The sequence below is a fragment of the Chiloscyllium plagiosum genome, chromosome 30, assembly GCF_004010195.1.
Source record: "Chiloscyllium plagiosum isolate BGI_BamShark_2017 chromosome 30, ASM401019v2, whole genome shotgun sequence".
Classification (NCBI taxonomy): domain Eukaryota; kingdom Metazoa; phylum Chordata; class Chondrichthyes; order Orectolobiformes; family Hemiscylliidae; genus Chiloscyllium; species Chiloscyllium plagiosum.
Window position 1 is genome coordinate 38,460,921 of NC_057739.1, and position 19,624 is coordinate 38,480,544.

The window sequence follows — 19,624 nt, forward strand, 5'->3', positions numbered from 1 at the left end:
CTCTATTATCCCTACCCCTATCTCTATCCCTTCCCCTTCCCTCCCTCATCCATATCCATATCCCTTCCCCTTCACTCTATTACCATTATCCCTACCCCCTATCCCTATCCCCTTTGCTCCCTCATTCCCCCTTGCCCTCCCCAGACTGGCCCTGGCCCCACCTCCTACAGCCGACACTCGCCTGTCGTCGCTGTTGTCGATCAGAGCGAACAAGACCCCGAAGCGCAGGCCAACAGCCAGGTCGCGCAGGGCAGTGAGAGGCAGCGAGTAGACGGCGGTCTTGAGGCTCCGCAGTTCCTCGAGCGGTTCCTCCAGCTCGGCGATCTCCCGCAGCAGCTCACTGACGGACGCCGCCATCTTGGCTGGGCCCGCCGGGAGGCTCTCGCGAGAGTTTGCACAAAAGGCCCCGCCCCTCCCCTGTAACCAGGGGCAACCGGCCAAACTCAGAGGGGCAGCAACTTCAAGCTCATCCCAGGAACAGTACATGGTCAACCTAACCCTGGCTTCCAGATCATCAGCGACCGCAATGGCCAAGTAAGTCATCTAGATCTGATTTATATTTGTGGATCTAATGATGTTTAATCCACTGAAGGGTTGGGCGGGGCTCTTGTAGTGTAGTGGTAGTGTCCCTACCTCTGAGCCAGGGGAGTGCAAATAGGAAAACTTAACAAACAGCAAAATTCATGGTTGACCTTAGAGGAACCTGTGCAGGAGAGCTCGCAGCACAGGAACAGATAAGTGCATAGATTTTAAGTGCAGCCGTGCTGTAAATCTACAATAACGAGTAGAGTGGGTTCTTTCTTGATTGAACGATTACAACATTTAAAAGGCATCTGGATGGGTATATGGATATGAAGGAATATGGGCCAAGTGCTGGCAAATGGGACTAGATTAATTTCGGAAATCTGGTCGGCATGGATGAGTTGGACCGAAGGGTCTGTCTCTGTGCTGTACATCTCCTTGACTGTGATTCTTTGACCTGGGTTTCAATCCCATTTGCACCAGAAGTGTATAATAACATCTTCAAACTGGTTAATTAGGGAAATATCTATTAAACAAATTAGCTGGCTTGTTCCCCAGTGGTTGTTGACTTCTGAACAGGAATATAGGAAAAGTTATAGTTTGGACAAAACTAAAGTTTGCAACAGGGCTCTTGTGGTAGTGTCCCCACCTCTGAGCCAGGAGACCAAGATTCAAGTCCCACCTGCTCCAGAGGTATGTAATAACAATGCTGAATGGGGCAATTAAAATATTGTTAATTAAAGATTTGACAGGGCTCATGTGGTGTAGTGGTAATGTTCAAACCACTGAGCTAGGAGATCCGGGTTCAAATCCAAACTGCTCCAGGGTTTGCAATAACATCTCTGAATAGATGGCTTAGAAAATATTTGAAGGATTTCACAGGGAAAAGTAAGATAGTGTTAGTTACCACTCTTGGGAGAGACAAAAGATCATCCATGCAAATGGTCATCAGAGTGGGCGGCACTATGGCTCAGTGATTAGCACTGCTGCCTCACAGTGCCAGGGACCCAGGTTTGATTCTGGCCTCGGGTGACTGTCTGTGTGGAATTTGCACATTCTCCCTGTGTCTGCCATGGGTTTCCTCCGGGTGCTCTGGTTTCCTCCCACAGTCCAAAGATGTGCAGGTTAGGTGAATTGGCCTTTCTAAATTGCCTGTTGTGTTAGGTGCATTAGTCAGGGTTAAAGTCAAGTCAGGGAATGGGTCTGGGTGGGTTACCCTTCGGAGGGTCAGTGTGGACGTGTTGGACCGAAGGGCCTGTTTCCATACTGTAGGGAATCTAATCTAAATCAATGCATTTAACAGTGAATTCAGGAGTAAGTTCTTGATCCATTGGGTGGTTAGGTTGTGGATGAAAGCAAACTGCTGTGGTTTCTGGAGATCTGAAATATAAACAGATGGTGCTGGAGAAACTCAGCAGGCCTTACAGCATGGATGAAAGAGAAAGAAAAACAGAATCAATGTTTCAGGTCAGGGTATAAATTTAGAATGTGGAACTCAGTCTTATAAGGAGCAGTTGTGGACAACAGTATAGTTGCACTTCAGGAGGGAGCTCTGTTCCACTTTCACATGAAAACAGGCCAAAATGTTAACAAGCCTGATTTTCATAACTTGAAGAGTAGCACAGCAATAGTGACCCTCTACCTCTGGACCAAGAGGTCTGAGTTCAAGTCCCTACAGGGTAAGGTGAAGGATGTGGTTAAGGGGTTAAATGACAATCATAAGGTGAAGGCTGTTGCAGTTCATAAAATGCCAGCATAGACCAGGCAAATCAAATGGCCCACTTCCGTGTTGTGCACCCTGTATTATGTAAGTCTAGGTGTTTGAAGGATACTCAGTTTTTATAGCAAATATGCACACAAAATCTTTAGGACTTCCTGTACCAACTAACCAAACATAAGAACAGCCAAATTTAAAAAAGAAGAGCAGCCAAATTGCTGTGTTTTAAAAAAAATTATGGGCTTCTTTATTGCTTCCTCTCACTTACCCCCAAACCTACAGGTTTCAGTTTGCCTCAAAATCTTAATGTATTTTGCCTTGAAGTATGGTGGATGCAGACTTCACAATAACCTGTAAGGGAAAGTTAAATATATGCCTGAAAAAGCAGGGATGTGAAGCTAGTTGAATAGCTCTTTCATCAGGGAGTCAACTCAGGCATGATAGGCTGAATGGCCTCATTCATTGCAATATCATTCTATGTTTATTACTCTTCACTTGCCTAAAAGTTTCCTTAGATTGCATGCTCTGCATCTGTTAGGAAGTCACTGCTTTGTGAGTTATGGAAAAACACCTTTGCAACATTTCAGTCATGATAACTTGGAGCGAAGCTTGAAATTTGCCTTTTAGATTACAGCTTTCAGACTCTTTGCAGGAAGGCAATCCAAAAAAGATACATCACGGAATGATTTTGTTGGGAGTTTCTCTGCTTTAAAAGTTGCTTGGCTCTGCTGTTTCAGGCAAGGCTGTGATATTCATAGCAGATCATAATTCTAGAATCACGTAGGATTCCCATTAGGGAGCACTAGCTGAAACTGTTGGTCTTGTCATATTTGCCATGTTCACTTACATTTTATTCCTCTAATTGGCTGAACCAAGGTTAAGATCGACCATAGAGAACAGTCTGTGACGAAGTCAGTTTTAACACATGGTGCCTATTGTGTTAATACACGGTTCTATCTGACCAGGAGATCCTCTCACTCTTACCAACAGTCATAGCTGACGGTTTTGCAGATTGATAATTATCCTGTTTGACTACTTCATGAATGCACATGCCATGACCATTAAGTCCTAGTGTGGGACTTGAACCCAGAGCTTCTGGATACAGGGTAGGGACATAAAGGTTTGTACACCTGTTGGTTTTCCTACAGCTGCTCACACACGACATGGGTGCTGGGGAAAAGTAAGCACTACCGCAGTTAGGGGGTAAAGGAAAAAGAAAACAAAAAAAAAACACAAAAAAAAAGTAGGGACACCACCCACTGTGCCACAAAACCTACCTGGACCTACCTAGATTACCAGTAACATGACCACTGTCTACCTGATCAACTGGAGATGTTTGGCTATCCTTATGTTTTGCATACGTTTTAAAAAGAGTTTGATGTGTACTGTTGCTGTTATTTACACATGGTGTATTGTCTCTATTGTGATTGATGTGGTGTATGCAAGATAAATGTAAAGTAACAGTAACAGCCCAGTTCAGGTAGGCATTCAGATATCCCCCACCCCAAAGTCATCCTTCCTTTCTGGATTTGTGGGTAGCTGGATTGTCAATCAGATGAAATTAGTCTACAGAAATTGCAATCTTTAGGATGATAACCTTGTTGACTCTCACAGATCCACAGATCCCAACTTGAAAACCTGCAAACAAATCAGTGCATTAAAATTGATTGATTGATTTATTGTTGTCAGATGTCCAAGAAACAGTGAAGAGTGTTATTTTGCGAGCTATACAGGCAAATCATTCCACACAAAGTGCATCAAGGGAGCAGAACAGAGTGCAGAACTCAGTGTTACAGCGCAGAGAGAGGGATCAGAATTAACATTTGAGATGTCCATTCAAAAGTCTGGTAATAGCGGGAAAGAAGGTGTTCTTGAATCTGTTCACACATGTATTCAAACTTTTATATCTTCTGCCTAACGGAAGAAGGTGCAGATTGAGTAAAACCAGGAGGGAGGGATGTTTGATTCTGTTGATTGCTTTCCCGAGGTAGCAGGAAGTATAGGCGGAGTCAGTGGATGGAGGGCTGGTTTGCGTGATGGATTGGTCTGTGTTCATGACACTCTTGCAGTCTTGGGAACAGCAATTGCTGTACCACGCTGTAATAAATCCATTAGGTTGTTTTCTGCAGTGCATCCATAAAAATTGATAAGAGTCATTCCTTGTGGACATGCTGAATATTGTTGTGCTTTCTTGACCGTCATGTCGACATGGGTGGTCCAGGTTAGGTTGTTGGTGATCATCACTCCTAGGAACTTGATGCTGTCAACCATCTCGACCTCCACTCTGCTCCTTCGTTTTGCTGCCATTGATGGAGGGGTTGTTGTCTTTTCACCATGCCGCTAAGCACTTAGTCTCTTCCCTGTATTCTGTCTTGTCATTGTCTGAGAGCAGACCTACATTGGTGGTGTTGTCAACATACCTGTAAAGGGTGTTGGGGCAGAATCTGGTCACGCAGTGGTGAGTATATAAGGAATATCGTAGGAAGCTGAGTATGCAGCCTTGCAGAGCACTGGTGTTGAGGATTATGGCGGAGGAGATGTTATTACCTACTTTTACTGATTGCAGTCCATGGGTCAAGAAGTCAAGGGTCCAGTTACAGAGTGGGGAGCTGACACCTAGGTTTTGGAGTTTAGAGATGGGTTTGTTTGGAATTAGGGTGTTAAAGGTAGAACTGTAGTCAATAGGTACAAGCCTAAGATAGGTATCTTTGTTACCTAGATATTCCAGAGATAAGTGTAGGGCCAGGGAGATCATATCTGTTGGGCTGGTAGGTGAATCACAAAGGATCAAGGCAATTTGGGAGACTGGAGTCGATGTGAGCCATGACTAACTCTCAAAGCTCTTCATAATTATAGACATCAGAGCTAACGGGCAGCATCATTGAGGCACACTGCATGAGTCTTCTTTGGCACCGGGATGATGGTGGTCTTCTTGAAGCAATTGAGGACTTTAGATTGTATTAAGGAGAGATTAAAGATGTCTATGAATACCCCTGCCAGCAGTGTGCACAAATCTAAGTGCACAGTGGGGTTTCCATCCAGGCCAGTTCCTTTACATGGGTTCACTCCGATTTAACATCTGCAGCAGTGGCCGTGGGTGCAAGTGACAGTGAGGCTGTTGGGACTAGCCTTCTGTTTAAAGCAAGAGTAGAATGCATTAAGCTTGTCAGGTAGGGATGTACTGTACTGTAGCCCATCATGTCATGTAAGCCTTGCAACAAATGACAGGTGTCCATGTGGTTGGTCTGGGTCTCAAACTTAGTTTGTTCTTGCCTCTCAGCATCTCTAATGGCCTTACAAAGGTCATTCCTGGATTTCCTGTACAGTCAGGGTCGCCCGACTTGTGTGCCTCAGACCTGAACTTCAGCAGGGAATGGATCTCCCAGTTCATTCATAAAGTTGTGTTATATGGTGAACTAACAAACCTCTGTGCTGTTGATGCTGTGATTATTTTGTGGGGATGGGTCCAGATGTAAAATTGGTGAAATGTTAGCACAGTGTATTGTTTTTGCCAGCACAATGAACACAATTGAACTTGCCTCTAAATTTAGAATCCTCTTTAATAATATGCCTTTCCTCCCTTTTAGAAACAAATTACTTTCTTGCCTGAATCATTCTAAATGACTAAATACTGTTCCATTTCATCATGGGTGAAGTCCGTGTTGTACCCAGTGGAAAAGTCTACAGGCAAATCTTTGATGCTGAGGTAAAGACATTATGACTTTAACAATGATCAGCCTCATTGGCTAATACCAATATCAGATATTCAAAATCGTTTCTGCATTGTCATTATACTGTTTATCAGAAGCGTTACAGCACAGAAGGAAGCAATGGGACCCATCGTGTCCAGCTCCTTAAAGGAGCATCGTGACCATCATTACATTTCTTGCTTTTTCCATATACCCTTGCACAGTAATCATCTAAAATTGGTTGTTATACATTTTAGTACAGTTATTTTTGGTTATTTTTATCTGCCTCAGGATATTCCATTACAGTAAGGATTATGTCTATAAGTTGTTGTGGATAGAATGTGGTACTTTATACTCAAGAAGTGGTCGAGTTGAACAGTGTTTAAGGAAAACAAGGCAGACAGATGAGGGAGAAAGAAATAGAAAGATATGTTGATGGGAATCAGATGAAGAAGGGTGGGAAGAGGCTCATGTGAAGCTGGGATGTGCTCATTGGGCTGAATGGCCTGTCCCTGTGCTGTAAAGACTATCAACAGTGTTTATTGGAGAAAAACATCTTGCCCAGTGAAGGGCAGCACAGCTGGAGCCCCCCCACTGTCACCTCCTTTGGGGAAGGTCCAACAAAATTAAGTGTCAACAGACCTTCCTCTTGAGCAAGGACTCAGAGCAAATTACCCCAAGAGCTGGCATCCAATCAGAGGAATTGAGGATTGCTCATCGGCATCACCAGGGGAGTGGTGTTAGGTGCTGGTAATGCACTCATCTGAGGCCCAGGATCACTGAGAGACTCAGACACAGTTGTCTTAATGTGGGATTTGGGAGTAATGGGATGGTACTCATAAGGGATGAAGCAGCGAGTCTGACAGGAAGGACAGTGGGTAGGCTGTCAGTGCACATCACTTTTCCAGTTCCAGTTCCAGGCTTGGTCATGTCTTTGAATGAGACCTCCTCCCTCGCTTGTAAGCTTGCAAATCTTTTCAGAGTTCCTGCACTGTGAGTCTCCCATCTGCCACAGGGAGAACATAGGATGTAGCAGATTGAGATATCCATGCTTCGGCTGACAAGTGGCAAGTGACATTCATGCCACACATGTGCCAGGCAGTGACCATCTCCAATTAGAGACCATAAAATCAAAGAACTATGGATGCTGGAAATCAGAAACAAAAACAGAAATTGCTGGTAAAACACAGCAGGTCAGGCAGCATCTGTGGAGAGAAAACAGAATTAATGTTTTGGGTCCAGTAACCCTTCTTCAGAACCCAAAAAAAGTAAAACTAACCACCACCCCTTGGCATTCAATGGTTTTACAATCACTGAATTCCCTGATTGTCAACATTCTTGTGGTTACCATTGACTAGAAACTCAACTGTACTCACGTGAACACAGTGGCTACAAGAGTAGGCCAGAGGCTAGGAATACTGTAGTAAGTAACTCAACGCTCGGCTTCCTAAGGCCTATCTGGCATCTAACAAGGCACTAGGCGAAAGTGAGTACTGCAGATGCTGGAGATCAGAGTCAAGATTAGAGTGGTGCTGGAAAAGCACAGCAGGTCAGGCAGCATCCAAGGAGCAGGAAAATCAATGTTTCGGTCAAAAAACCCTTCATCAGGAATTCCTTTTTCTCGAATCATCAATTTTCCTGCTCCTCGGATGCTGCCTGACCTGCTGTGCTTTTCCAGCACCACGCTAATCTACAAAGTGCTAGTCAGGAGTGTGATGGAATACTCCACACTTGCCTGGTTGGATGCAGTTCCAGCAAAACTCAAGAAGCTTGACACCATCAAAGACAAAGTAGCCCACTTGATCAGCACTACATCTACAAACATCCACTCTCTTCTTGACCAGTGCTCATTAGCAGCAGTGTGAACAATCTACAAGATACACTGCAGAAATTGACCAAAGATCCATAGACAGCATCTTCCAAGCACATGACCACTCCCTGCTAAAAGGACAAATGCAGCTGATATGTGGGATCACCACCACCTGCAAATTCACCCCCAAGCCACTCACCAATCTGATCATTCCTTCACTGTCTTTAGGTCAAATTCCTGGAATTCCCTCCCTAAGGGCATTGTGGGTCATAGTATGTGGACTGCAGCAGTTCAAGAAGGCAGCTCAACCCCACCTTCTCACGGGCAACTAGGGACGGGCAATAAATGCTGGCTGGCCAGTCACAACCACATCTCACGAGCGAATAGGTTTTTAAAAATACTTAAATGAGCTTTAATTGCTCACTTCAGGGCTTGAATTGATGTTAGGGTGGGAAGGCTGTCCCTGGTTATAACCAAGGCATAGACAAGCAGGGGTCTCTACCTGCCTTCCTCCTACCATGTTAAATGCCTTCTTGCCAACAAACTCACCTTGGGGAAGGGCATTAAATTCCATCCTCTGTGTTATTATGCTATGTCTTCTGAATTTCAATCTGAGAATATTGAATAGTTGGTGTCTGCAACAGAAAGCTAGTGAAGTTGGGGTCCTAAAGTAGAACATATTGCAGTACAATATCTCCTTTCTTGATTCTAACAAATCATCATTAGCCTGTTTAACATGAAGAAAATTATTTTTGATATTGTATCAATTCCTGCATACCTCAAAGTGCATTTCAATTTATAACAATCTTTACCTCTATAAAGGTTCAACTTGTTCGTACACTGGGGGAAGCAAGAAGAAAGTCCCAGCAACATGGAGTTCCCCTTGACAGTGGGGGAATTCCCATTATTCGACATTTGGACACACCAACAGGACACATTCTCTCAGCTCGTCAGCGTACATGGATGGAAGGATTATTAAATGATGGCATCACTGAAAATCCAGTGTTACACAGGTAACAGTATAGAGTCAATCTCAGTCTGTCTCTTTGACTGATAGATTAATTTTGATGGACACCATCTGCATTTGTTGACACCAACAGCAACAGATAACATCGAATGAAGACAAAGCAGCAACGTACACAATGGCTTAGATGGCCTGTCAATATTATTTAGGAAACAGGAACTTGGGACTTAGAAGCAAGAGTAAGTCTTTGGTCCTTCAAGTCTGTTACCCCATTCAATAAGATCATAGCTGGTCTTATATGTTTTTATATGGAACTAAGGAAGAGTCACCTGACCTGAAACATTAACTTTGATTTCTCTCCACAGATGCTGCCAGATCTGGTGAGCTTTTCCAGCAATTTCTGTTTTTGTCCCTCAGCACTATATAGTTACAACTTTCCAATCCAAGAAAGACTGTGTAACCTTACAGATAGTAGATATGTTGATTCCATGAGACACGCTGATTATTAATCTAATAAAATTTGAATTTTAATCTGAAACACCTTCCACTTTAATGATTTTTCAATTTTTCCTCCCTGTCCTCATTTCTCTCGGAATCACAAATTCAGACTAAGGTATGATTTTATAGGTAGCAATATTCCAATTCTTGGCTCAAGCCTGTGAGCTTTGACTGTAAGCAACAGCAGATGACAGAGTAGTAGGAGTTTCTGCTGCTGAACCTGATATGGTCCATACCAGCGATGTCAATCATTTCTAGTGAGGATCAGAAACAAGGAATAAAAATGGAAAATGCTGGAAATACTCCAGCAGCTCAGGTATCATGGAGTGAGAAACAAGTTAATGTTTCTGGGCAGAATAAGGATCATGACGGCATCCAGTCTCCCTAATCTGAGTTCCCAACATTTTTGTCATTCTCTTTTTCCCACAGAATGTTGACACTAATTTAAATGCACAGTAGTCGGCATAGGTACTGATTGCAAACTATGCAAACATAGGAGGAAAAACAAGGTATCAAAACTTCTGGAGAATTCAGAGTGGCAAAATTAATTATTTTATAAATTGACAGGTTTTTGAAACAGATTAATATTTGCTCATTTTTATTATCATTATCAATTGTCACTTATTTTGCTTTGGGAAAGATTATTCACACTTTCTGATATTGCAGAAATGCAGTCCTTTCAGCCATTAAGCCTAAAGAAGTTGTCGAAAAGAACAATGCAGTGAGAGAGGTGAAAGGTCTTCCCGATGTGGTTGGTAAGTATGTTTTGATGTCATGCATTCTGAAATTTAAATGGGCATTTCCCCAATTTTCTCCCCCTCAGTCCCTGAAGGCATTTTCAAGAGGAAAGCTCTTCCACTGATGTTGGCATTTCTTCACCCAAACAGCATTCTTAATGTTTGCGTCCAGACAATTAAATCAGTAGGCCATTTTTCTGAGTGGACATAGAGGGTGAGCCTGATTCTATTCTCACTTGATGTCCACAGACTGACTTACAAAGAAGGACCAACCTGAGCAGGAAAACCAACTGCTTTCCCTTTTCCTTAGCTTAGAGATACTGAAACAGTGTTGTAACAAGCCAGTAATTGCACAGATGAACACTGAATGTAGGGCCTTCAGTCTACTGTTATACCAACCTTGACCCTATTGTCATTTAATATTTACATAGAGGACTTGTCTCGATAGGAAGGAAATTCACAATTCATAGCTTGTTTTTCACTTCTTTTCATTGCATCCTGAAGGTGCTGTGATAGTGTCATGATTTGGAGATGGGGTGCACAAAGTTAAAAAAATCACACAACACCAGGTTGTAGTCCAACAGGTTTAATTGAAGCACTAGCTTTCGGAGCACTGCTCCTTTATCAGATGAAGGCGCAGCGCTCCGAAAGCTAGTGCTTCCAATTAAACCTGTTGGACTATAACCTGGTGTTGTGTGATTTTTAACTGTGATAGTGTCATACTGTTGCCATTGATTTTCATTTCTTGAGGGAGAAATTGACATCTCCTGTGTAATAGAAACAGGATGATGACCTGAAAATGACAGGTTATGGTGTACTACCCTGTTTCTGACAATGACAGGGTGAATGGCTTCCTTCTGCACCATAAAAATTCTATGATGCTGTGATACTACCACCACTATCTTCACAGGGGCACAGTGCAGTATGTGCTTTTAATATAAAAGAATTCTCTAGCTTTCCAGCCCATGGCTATTTTAATGCTATTTAATAGTTGTCTTGACCTGACTCCAATTATAAAAGTAATCAAATTACTGTCGTATTAATGTCCAAATTAGCTTCCTATTACATGTGGTGGTTGTTCAACAAAAGCTGGCAGGCACCTAGTGAAGGTCCTGCAAGATAAGTGTAAGACTTATCCTTGAGTGCTCATCCTAGCCTGACAAACAAGTTTGGGCCAACTCTGCCATATTGCCCCCTTCCCTATACCCAGAAACTTCACGACTATGATTCCAGGCTCCTCAATCTTCATTGGCCCAAAACAAGAGAGTTGCCTCTGCCCATTCTTTTCAGATGAGCTGCAGGCTGATAGAATTTTAATACAGATCAGACCTTCCACTTAGCTCCTGGGTAGGCAGTCTATTGGCCTCTCATTTGGAATTGAAAATTCCCTTCCTAAAGAACTGAATCTGAATTTGTCGGAGGTAAGGAGGTAATTGAAATGATATAATCCAACCTTACAATATGCAATACTCTTCAAAAATGCAGAAGAAATGCATAGATACATGGAGCTCTACAGCAATTACAAAGTGTCATTGCACACTAAAATTAAAAGAAATTTTGTGAAGATAATATTTTTAGCAACATGGAAAGGCCTTTTCATCTCATAACTTACTGAAAAACCAAACTTACTTTTCACCATATCCTTCAATTCCCACTTTCTGGAATTTTATCCAACTGTTTCTTGAACTCATTAGTTGCATTAATTTCAATGATACATTAATTCAAAACTAGTATTCTGTGGATGAGTAAGTTCCATACGTTTTTTTCTTCTCTCTTATTTCTGAAGCATTAACTACATTTCAACATGACTGAATTATTTGTCATGAGTCATTTTGAAATCAACTCTTTTCTATAAAAGAATAAACCACAAATATCATACAGGTATTATGTTTACAATGTTTTGTTGTTACATGGTCTTTTATCTTTTAAATGACAGTTCCTGCAAAGATAGGTTCCAACATTATTCACTATCTGCTTGCTAATAAGCAGCAAAACCATGAGACAGCAGTAATGAAGTTAGAAGAAGAACTGACTGCTATCAGCAGGGTATGGTAACAATTTCTTTATTCTTTCCATTAGGAAAGCAGATTAATACTGTATGTGATAGGGATCTGACATGTAGCATTTTGTTGAGATAAATCCATTGATAAGGTGTGTGTTCCTTTTATTTTCCATTCATATACTCTTATGATCCCAAATAAGGGAAGCGATGCCATCACAAGTGACATTTTAGTTATGGCTATGGAGGTAAGAATGGAATAAAAGCAAAATACTGCAGCTGCTGGAAATCTGAAATAAAAATGGAAAATGTTGAATAAATTCAGCAGGTTTGGCAGCATCTGTAGAGAGAGAAACAGAATTAATATCAGTCTGCAGGCTGATGAAGAATCATGTCAAACTTGAAATGTTAACTTTGGTTTCTTTCCTTCAGAGCTGCTGCCAAACCGGTGGCATTTTCTATTTTTCAATTTTTGGATTATCCAATTTTGGATAAAAATAGAATCTGGAGAGTGCAGACTCTCGTAGTTGGATGAAGTTGAGAGAGAGTAGTGTCGTCAACCATGTCAAAGACGGCAGAGAGGAAAGGAAGGGTATGTTGAGTTCATTATACAGGATTGACGAATTGGTGACACCGTTTGTAAAGTACAAACTTTTAAAGTGTGTATTTGGTTATAACGTGATTCAGGCCCCATGCTGCTATTACACCCTTTTCTTATAACATGGGGTTGCACGAGAATGGAACTACCATGTTATTAGCAGAACCGAATGTAGTCATCATTCAGTGATTCTGTGAAGTAGAATGTCATCTGAAACAATGATAAAACTCTTCTGGAACCACGACAACTGGGCAGAAAACTGATTTGAGTGATTCAAACAGCATGTTCGGGGAAACATGGGCACAGATTTGGGAGGTGACAAAGATAGGAAAGGGAGGTTGGAGATGGGTTTACAAGGATGGCAGGGTCAAGGGTATTTATGGCTGAGAGAATCTAGTGTTTGTTCTCTCAGTGAATCATATATATGGGAATCAGGCAGGAAAAGAGTTAAGGCAAAAGATTATTCATGATATCATTGAATGGCTGAGCAGATTCAAAAAGTAATAGACCTGACTTCTGCTCTTGTTCCTTATGTTCTTAGGGTTGGTTGTCATAAGAGGAGGAGCAGTATGGTGGAGGTGTGGTTAGTTCCCAAACAGGGGAAATAGTTTACATTTGCAGCTAAGAAAGGAATTGTATGGATATCAGTTTATTAGGAAATTGAAGGATTATGAGGAGGGTTCCTTAGACAAGATGTACTTGGAGAAAGGAGGGAGGAGAAAAATTATGGAAATATGTAAAGTCTTCACTATGGCTGGGAGGATCTTTAGAGGGTAAAAACAATGACTGCAGATGCTGAAAGCCAGAGTCTAGATCAGAGTGGTGCTGGAAAAGCACAGCAGTTCAGGCAGCATCCGAGGAGCAGTAAAATCGACGTTTCGGGCAAAAGCCCTTCATCAGAATCTTTAGAGGTCCAGTTGGCTGGGGTAGAAGGGAAGTGGCAGACGTATCTGATCAGTTGCTTCATCTTAGCAATGACAAAAAAAAATCATGATCTCCTTGCACTTCTTGTTAGAGGTGAGAGTGGAGGAGGCAAGAAGAAGGGGTTGTGAAGGCAGTTTGCAGAAAAGAAAAGTTGCCAGGGATTATCTTTGCATCCCAGGATGACCTTGAAATAGCAGTTTTGAGAGACAAAAGAATTATCTGTTTGTTGTTCATGTGGTCATGCTAAATTTGGTGGTGGCCAGCTAAATCAGTTGTTCAAGATATCTGTTCCAGTCTGCATTCCTTGGACTTCAGATGAGTGGAGGTGAAGGCTTCAAATATGGGAATGGTCAAGGTGAGAGAAAGTAATGGTTTTATTAGGGTCTATTGTGCTGAAGTGCCACTGTACGGCCACTGTTGATTAATAACTACAGAAATGACTTGATAAATGGAGAGGCATAGCTTGACAGTTGGGATTTGGAGAGCGCAGATGTCAGTGAATTGGGAAAAAACTTAGAAAATAGCTTTTATTATAGCTGTGTAAGTAACCATAACTAACTCTAGAATGAACTAGAAGAATCATTTAAACATAAAAGTCTGTTCCAATCAGTGAATAATTTGTGACAACCAGGCCAGCGACAGCTTGATGACAGATTGACTCATTTATCAATAACTGCAGCTGATCATTATTACTCTTCTGTGGATATTTTCACATGTGTAGTCCCAACATCTCACCTTTGACCATGAATGCAGTGATTTTCTTATACATATTTTGAGGGCGGAAGTAATCTTTACGTTTGACTGTCCCAGGAGTTGGAAAAGCGATTTACTGGAGCTGCAGTGCACCTAATGCAAGAAATGGAGAAGTCTTACCAAAGCATTCAGGAACTGTGGTCAAACTCAGAAAATATCACAGATATTTCTGCATCATTTGAGGTACCGTTTTAAGCTTTCTTCATTTCTAATGCCATTTTATAGTCAACAAGAGGAATCATGCAGCAGTTTGAAAGTTACGTAAAGTGTTCTATCTTCAATGCAGAAGTAGTGCTTTTTTGCCAAACCAAGGAGTGCTGAAACCTTCAAAATTCTTTTTCTAATGAATGTTAAGGAGATAGAAGAAAAATTATGGAAATATGTAAGGTCTTCGCTATGGCTGGGAGGATCTTTAGAGGTCCAATTGGCTGGGGTAGAAGGGAAGGGGCAGAAGTACCTGATCAATTGCTTCATCTTAGCAATGACAAAAAAAATCATGATCTCCTTGCACTTCTTGTTAGACGTGAGAGTGGAGGAGACAGGAGAAGGAATTTTGAAGACAGTTTGCAGAAAAGAAAAGTTGCCAGGAGTTATCTTTGCATTCCAGGATGACCTTGAAATAGCAGTTTTGAGAGACAAAAGTGTTATCTGTTTGCTGTTAATGTGGTCATGCTAAATTTGGTGGTGGACGGCTAAATCAGTTGTCCATGATATCTATTCCAGTCTCCATTCCTTGGACTTAAGATGAGTGGAGGTGAAGGCTTCAAATGGGGTAATGGTCAAAGTGAGAGAAAGTAATGGATTTATTAGGGATTATTATGCTGACGTGCCAGTGTCTGGAAACAACAAAAAGTCTTAACAAATGCACCCCCTATTTAGAAGGCCCAACTTATAGAAAACTAAATTATTAAAAGTAAGTATAGTTATCAAGGTAAATAATGATCTTGCTATCTGTACTCAATGTGCCCCCTGGTCCTAGACATAGAAGACCTTAAGTGTACCTGGGAAAACAACACACTTCTTCTGAGATTGCACGGTGGCTCAGTGGTTAGCATTGCTGCCTCACAGCACCAGTGACCTGGGTTCGATTCCAGCCTCGGGTGTCTGTCTGTGTGGAGTTTGCACATTCTCCCCGTGTCTGCGTGGGTTTCCTCCAGGTGTTCCCGTTTCCTCCCATAGTCCAAAGGTGTGCAGGTTAGGTGGATTGGCAATGCCAACTTGCCTGTAGTGATAGGTGCATTAGTCAGAGGTAAATGTAGAAGAATGGGTCTGGGTGTGTTACTGTTTGGAGAGTCGGAGTGGACTTGTTGGGCTGAAGGGCCTGTTTCCATACTTTAGAGAATCTAATCTAATGTGGTAAGTATGTGACTTTGAGCTGTGGCTTTAAGAAGAAACGCAAGGTAGAGAAGTAGAGGGAGACAATTTCAGAGTTTGGGGCCAGGCAACGGAAGACATGGCCACTATCAGTGCAGCCATTAATATTGAGGATGCAAAAGAGGTCAGAATATTTTGCACTATTGTTGGGTTGGAAAAAAATTCAGAGATAGGGAAAGTGAAGTATAGTGGGACTTAGGAACAAGGGCAATAATTTGAACTCAAGACATCACTTGACCAAGAGCCAAAGTGGGTCAGTTAGCACAGGGCTCTTAACAAAGGTGACTTGGTGTCAGATTTAAACTTGGCGGCAATGTGTTGGATAACCTTGAATTGATAACATGTAGACTTTTGGAGACCGGATTGGAATGTGTTAAAATAGTCAAGTCTAGAGGTAACAAAGGCTTGAGTTTCACAGTTACATTCTTCAATGCATTGTTTCAGATCCGTATTCCAAACTCTGTGCCAGCAACTGATTCTATCCCTCTTCCTGGCAATTGTACAAGATTGAACCACTCTGTTTGCAACTTTGGTGTCACATTTGACCCTAGAGATGAACTTTATACCTAGTATTACAATATAAACAAGATTGCCTTTTTCAGCATCTGCAACATCACCCAACAACCTGCTGCAGTTCATCTACTGCTGAAATAGAGTCATTAGAAATGTACAGCACGAAAACAGATCCCTTGGTCCAACTTGACCATGCCAACCAGATATCACAACCCAATCTAGTCCCACCTGCCAGCACCTGGCCATCTTTGTTATTCTAGACTTGACTATTTTAACACACTTCAGTCTGGTCTCCAAAAGTCTATGTTATCAATTCAAGGTTATCCAATACATTGCTACCCATTTCTTATCTGATACCAAGTCACCTTTGTTAAGAGCCCTGTGCTAACTGACCCACTTTGACTCTTCATCAAGTGAGTTAAAATTGTTGCCCTTGTTCCTAAATCCCACTGTGCTTCACCTTCCCTATCTCTTAAATGTTTTTCCAACCCCACAATAATGTGAAATATTCTGACCCCTTTTGCATCCTCAATATTAATGGCTGCACTGATAGTGGCCATGTCTTTAGTTGCTTGGCCTCAACCTCTGGAATTGTCTCCCTCTACTTCTCTAGCTCTCTACCTTGCATTTCTTCTTTAAGACACAGCCCAAAAATGTGTAGGTTATTTGGATTGCCAATGCTAAATTGCCAATGGTGTCCAGGGATATGCAGACTAGGTGGATTACCTAGGGGAGACACATGGTTAAAGGGATAGGGTGAGGGGGTTAGGGGAAATGTGTGAATGGATACCCTTCAGAGGGTCAGTATGGGCTTGATGGGTTGGATGGCCTGCTTGCGCACTGTAGGGATTGTATGATTTTTTTTCAGTAAACCATTGGCCATTTGACCAAATGTTTGTTTGGACAACTCAGTATCATATTTTGCTTTATAATGTTTTTTGTGAACTGCCTTGGAATATTTTAGGTTCAATGTAAATATAAGTTGTTGTGCTTTCCGCTCTGCCAGCAACCAATAATATCAAATTAAATGAAGCACTTAACCTTGTGAAGTTTTCCTGTTAGTATGCTGATTACTGTTGGAAAACATAGTGGTTATGGTAGACTTCACTTCCCTGAGGATTTCTCTGCTGTTTGTAATTAGTTGGCAGCTGCTAAATGTTAGCAAGTGAGTAATGATGTGATCTGTTGCTGTAAAATTATTCATATATGATCTGGGGAAAAAACCCACAGAGATTCATATATTCATTTTAGAGCTACAGTTCTCAAAGCATTTTGTATCACTTCAATTTTCTTTTGTATACATGTCAATATAATTTGTTCTATGTTAAAGGAAAAATTATTTTGATGAACTTGCATTGTAATTCTTGCATTCTAATGGCAAATTCAGTTCGTTCAATTCCTTACAAGAGGGTATGGAATTCCTCACAGTACATCGTAGGTTGTGCTATATGGAAATCTTTTATTGAAAAGAATGATCAGTTATTCCTGACAATATTACCTCTGTCTCTGTTAGTCATAACTGGCTCATGGGAAATCCACACACACACCTGAAGCAGGGCCTGAATCTACTCACTTCCAATTCTAGTGGACTTGCAACAGGGAGAGGATAGCTGACCTTCTTATAAGAGGAACGAACGTCTTTGACTATTTTAAACAAACTTTGTGACTTCATTTTATTTGTGACTGTTGTTTTAAGAATATATATATACTCATGGAAGGCATCATAGTCAGGCCCATTCCTGTGTTTGCTTGATATCCAAACACAAAATCCTCTTCAAATTCTGGTTGGTTTATTCCCCTCCCCCCGCCCTTTTCCTTACTCAGGGTAGGATGGTAGTTTGTCAAAGCCTTATTTCTTACCGAGGCCAGTTCAACACAATGCAAAGTAATCCGCCATGCCTGTATTTATCATTCAGTCACATCTTTAATTAAATATGTATTATTTTCACAATCTACACTTTGAGCAGGTGCTTCCACTATATAGTCAAAGTTCAGCATCAGGCTTAAAAGAGAGTGTGTCTTTGCTTAGGGACATGTTGGCTTTTGTCTCAGCTGGTGACCTGCAGTAGGTGGTGATGGTGATGGTCCAAGGTGCTCAGAATTTTGCCCTGACCACCACCAGCATGTGGCATGGGTGGGAAAGGGCATCTGGAGTAGTCGAATGGACTCTCACTGGAAACTATACATCTTTGGTAGAAAGAGAATTGGTGGGAAAGGGGAGTAGATAGACAAAGGATTCCCAATGTATCCACAGGCATTGTTCCATGTACATTCTGTAAATAGCTCCTTGTTTATCTTCAATGTCCTTTCCTGTTTGTAATGCCTTAATGCCAGTGGAATAATGACTTCCTGCTTTATGACTTTTGGATGTTCTCATTTTCAAATCTGTCACCTATGCATGGGGTGGATACCACATTTTGTGGTCGGCTCAGACAGGAAGTTGCCCGCTGTTACCTTCAGAGTCTGAAGGTCTTGGCGCCATAATTATGGACACAGATATAGGTCATCATTCCCTGCAAATCAGGAGCATCACTTGAGCTCTTGGAGTGGGATGCCAGCCAGCCTCCCTTGACCAGACAGACGTCCACCCTTGACCTGCCGCTTTGACCTGTGACCATCGCACACCTGCTTCTCTCCCTTGATCGTCTTTTATGCCCTACTCATTTTAGACTAACCGACCTGATCTCAATATGGCTTGGCATAGATGAACACTTCCCAAAAAGAACAAAGTAGCAAGAATCAATTCAATGTCCAGCAACTGCAGTGCTCTTGGGGGGGGGGGGGGTTTAAACTAACTCTGCAGGGGCATGGGAACCCAGACTTAGCTTTAGGGGTGCAGGACCTGGAATGTAGGGAGGTTAGGAACATGGCATCAATTTCAAAGGAGGGTGCCTGTAAACAGGAAAGTGGTTTGAAGTGTGTATACTTCAATGCAAGAAGTATACGAAATAAGGTAGGTGAACTTGCAGCGTGGGGTGGTACCTGGGACTTCGATGTTGTGGCTATTACGGAGACATGGCTAGAACAGGGACAGGATTGGCTGTTGCAGGTCCCAGGATTTAAATGTTTTAGTAGGGACAGAGGTGGGTCAGAGTGGAGTTGTTCGGCCAAATGGCCTATTTCCACACTGTAGGGATTCCATGATAAAAGTAGGAAAGGTCCACATTTTTTGCATTCAAACTCGACCATCCATGAAACATGAGTTCTCTCCATTTATCATGTTGGTGCTTTCAGTTCTTCTCTACAATAGGTTTTACTGAAAACTCACTGAACTGGTTGGCCAAATTCATAACTCATGCTTTCTCATCACTTGTGTAGCTGTACAACTGAATGGAGAGAAACTGCAGAAAGTTTGGGAGAAGATTTGTAGCTCGGGTGCTCGTTGTTGTGGTTCTGTTCGCCGAGCTGGGAATTTGTGTTGCAGACGTTTCGTCCCCTGTCTAGGTGACATCCTCAGTGCTTGGGAGCCTCCTGTGAAGCACTTCTGTGATCTTTCCTCCGGCATTTATAGTGGCCTGTCTCTGCC

The 19,624-nt window shown here is 42.0% G+C and overlaps 2 protein-coding genes across 3 annotated transcripts in view; one reads left to right on the top strand and one right to left on the bottom strand.

Moving 5' to 3' along the window:
• The window catches only part of psmd5 (proteasome 26S subunit, non-ATPase 5), a 31,219-nt gene extending 30,835 nt beyond the window's left edge, over nt 1-384 (bottom strand). The window contains exon 1 of one of the 2 annotated variants that reach the window (XM_043720433.1): nt 182-384. In XM_043720433.1, the coding sequence (XP_043576368.1) occupies nt 182-357 (176 nt within the window). In that variant the 5' untranslated portion in view covers nt 358-384. The remainder of the gene's footprint in view (nt 1-181) is intronic. The other variant, XM_043720434.1, reaches the window with a different exon arrangement.
• Nucleotides 385-448: 64 nt separating this feature from the next.
• The window catches only part of LOC122564616 (coiled-coil domain-containing protein 180-like), a 25,680-nt gene continuing 6,504 nt past the window's right edge, over nt 449-19,624 (top strand). The window contains exons 1-6 of the mRNA XM_043719706.1: nt 449-534; nt 5,827-5,945; nt 8,561-8,751; nt 9,867-9,955; nt 11,874-11,983; nt 14,269-14,394. Coding sequence (XP_043575641.1) covers nt 5,886-5,945; nt 8,561-8,751; nt 9,867-9,955; nt 11,874-11,983; nt 14,269-14,394 — 576 coding nt within the window. The 5' untranslated portion in view covers nt 449-534; nt 5,827-5,885. The remainder of the gene's footprint in view (nt 535-5,826; nt 5,946-8,560; nt 8,752-9,866; nt 9,956-11,873; nt 11,984-14,268; nt 14,395-19,624) is intronic.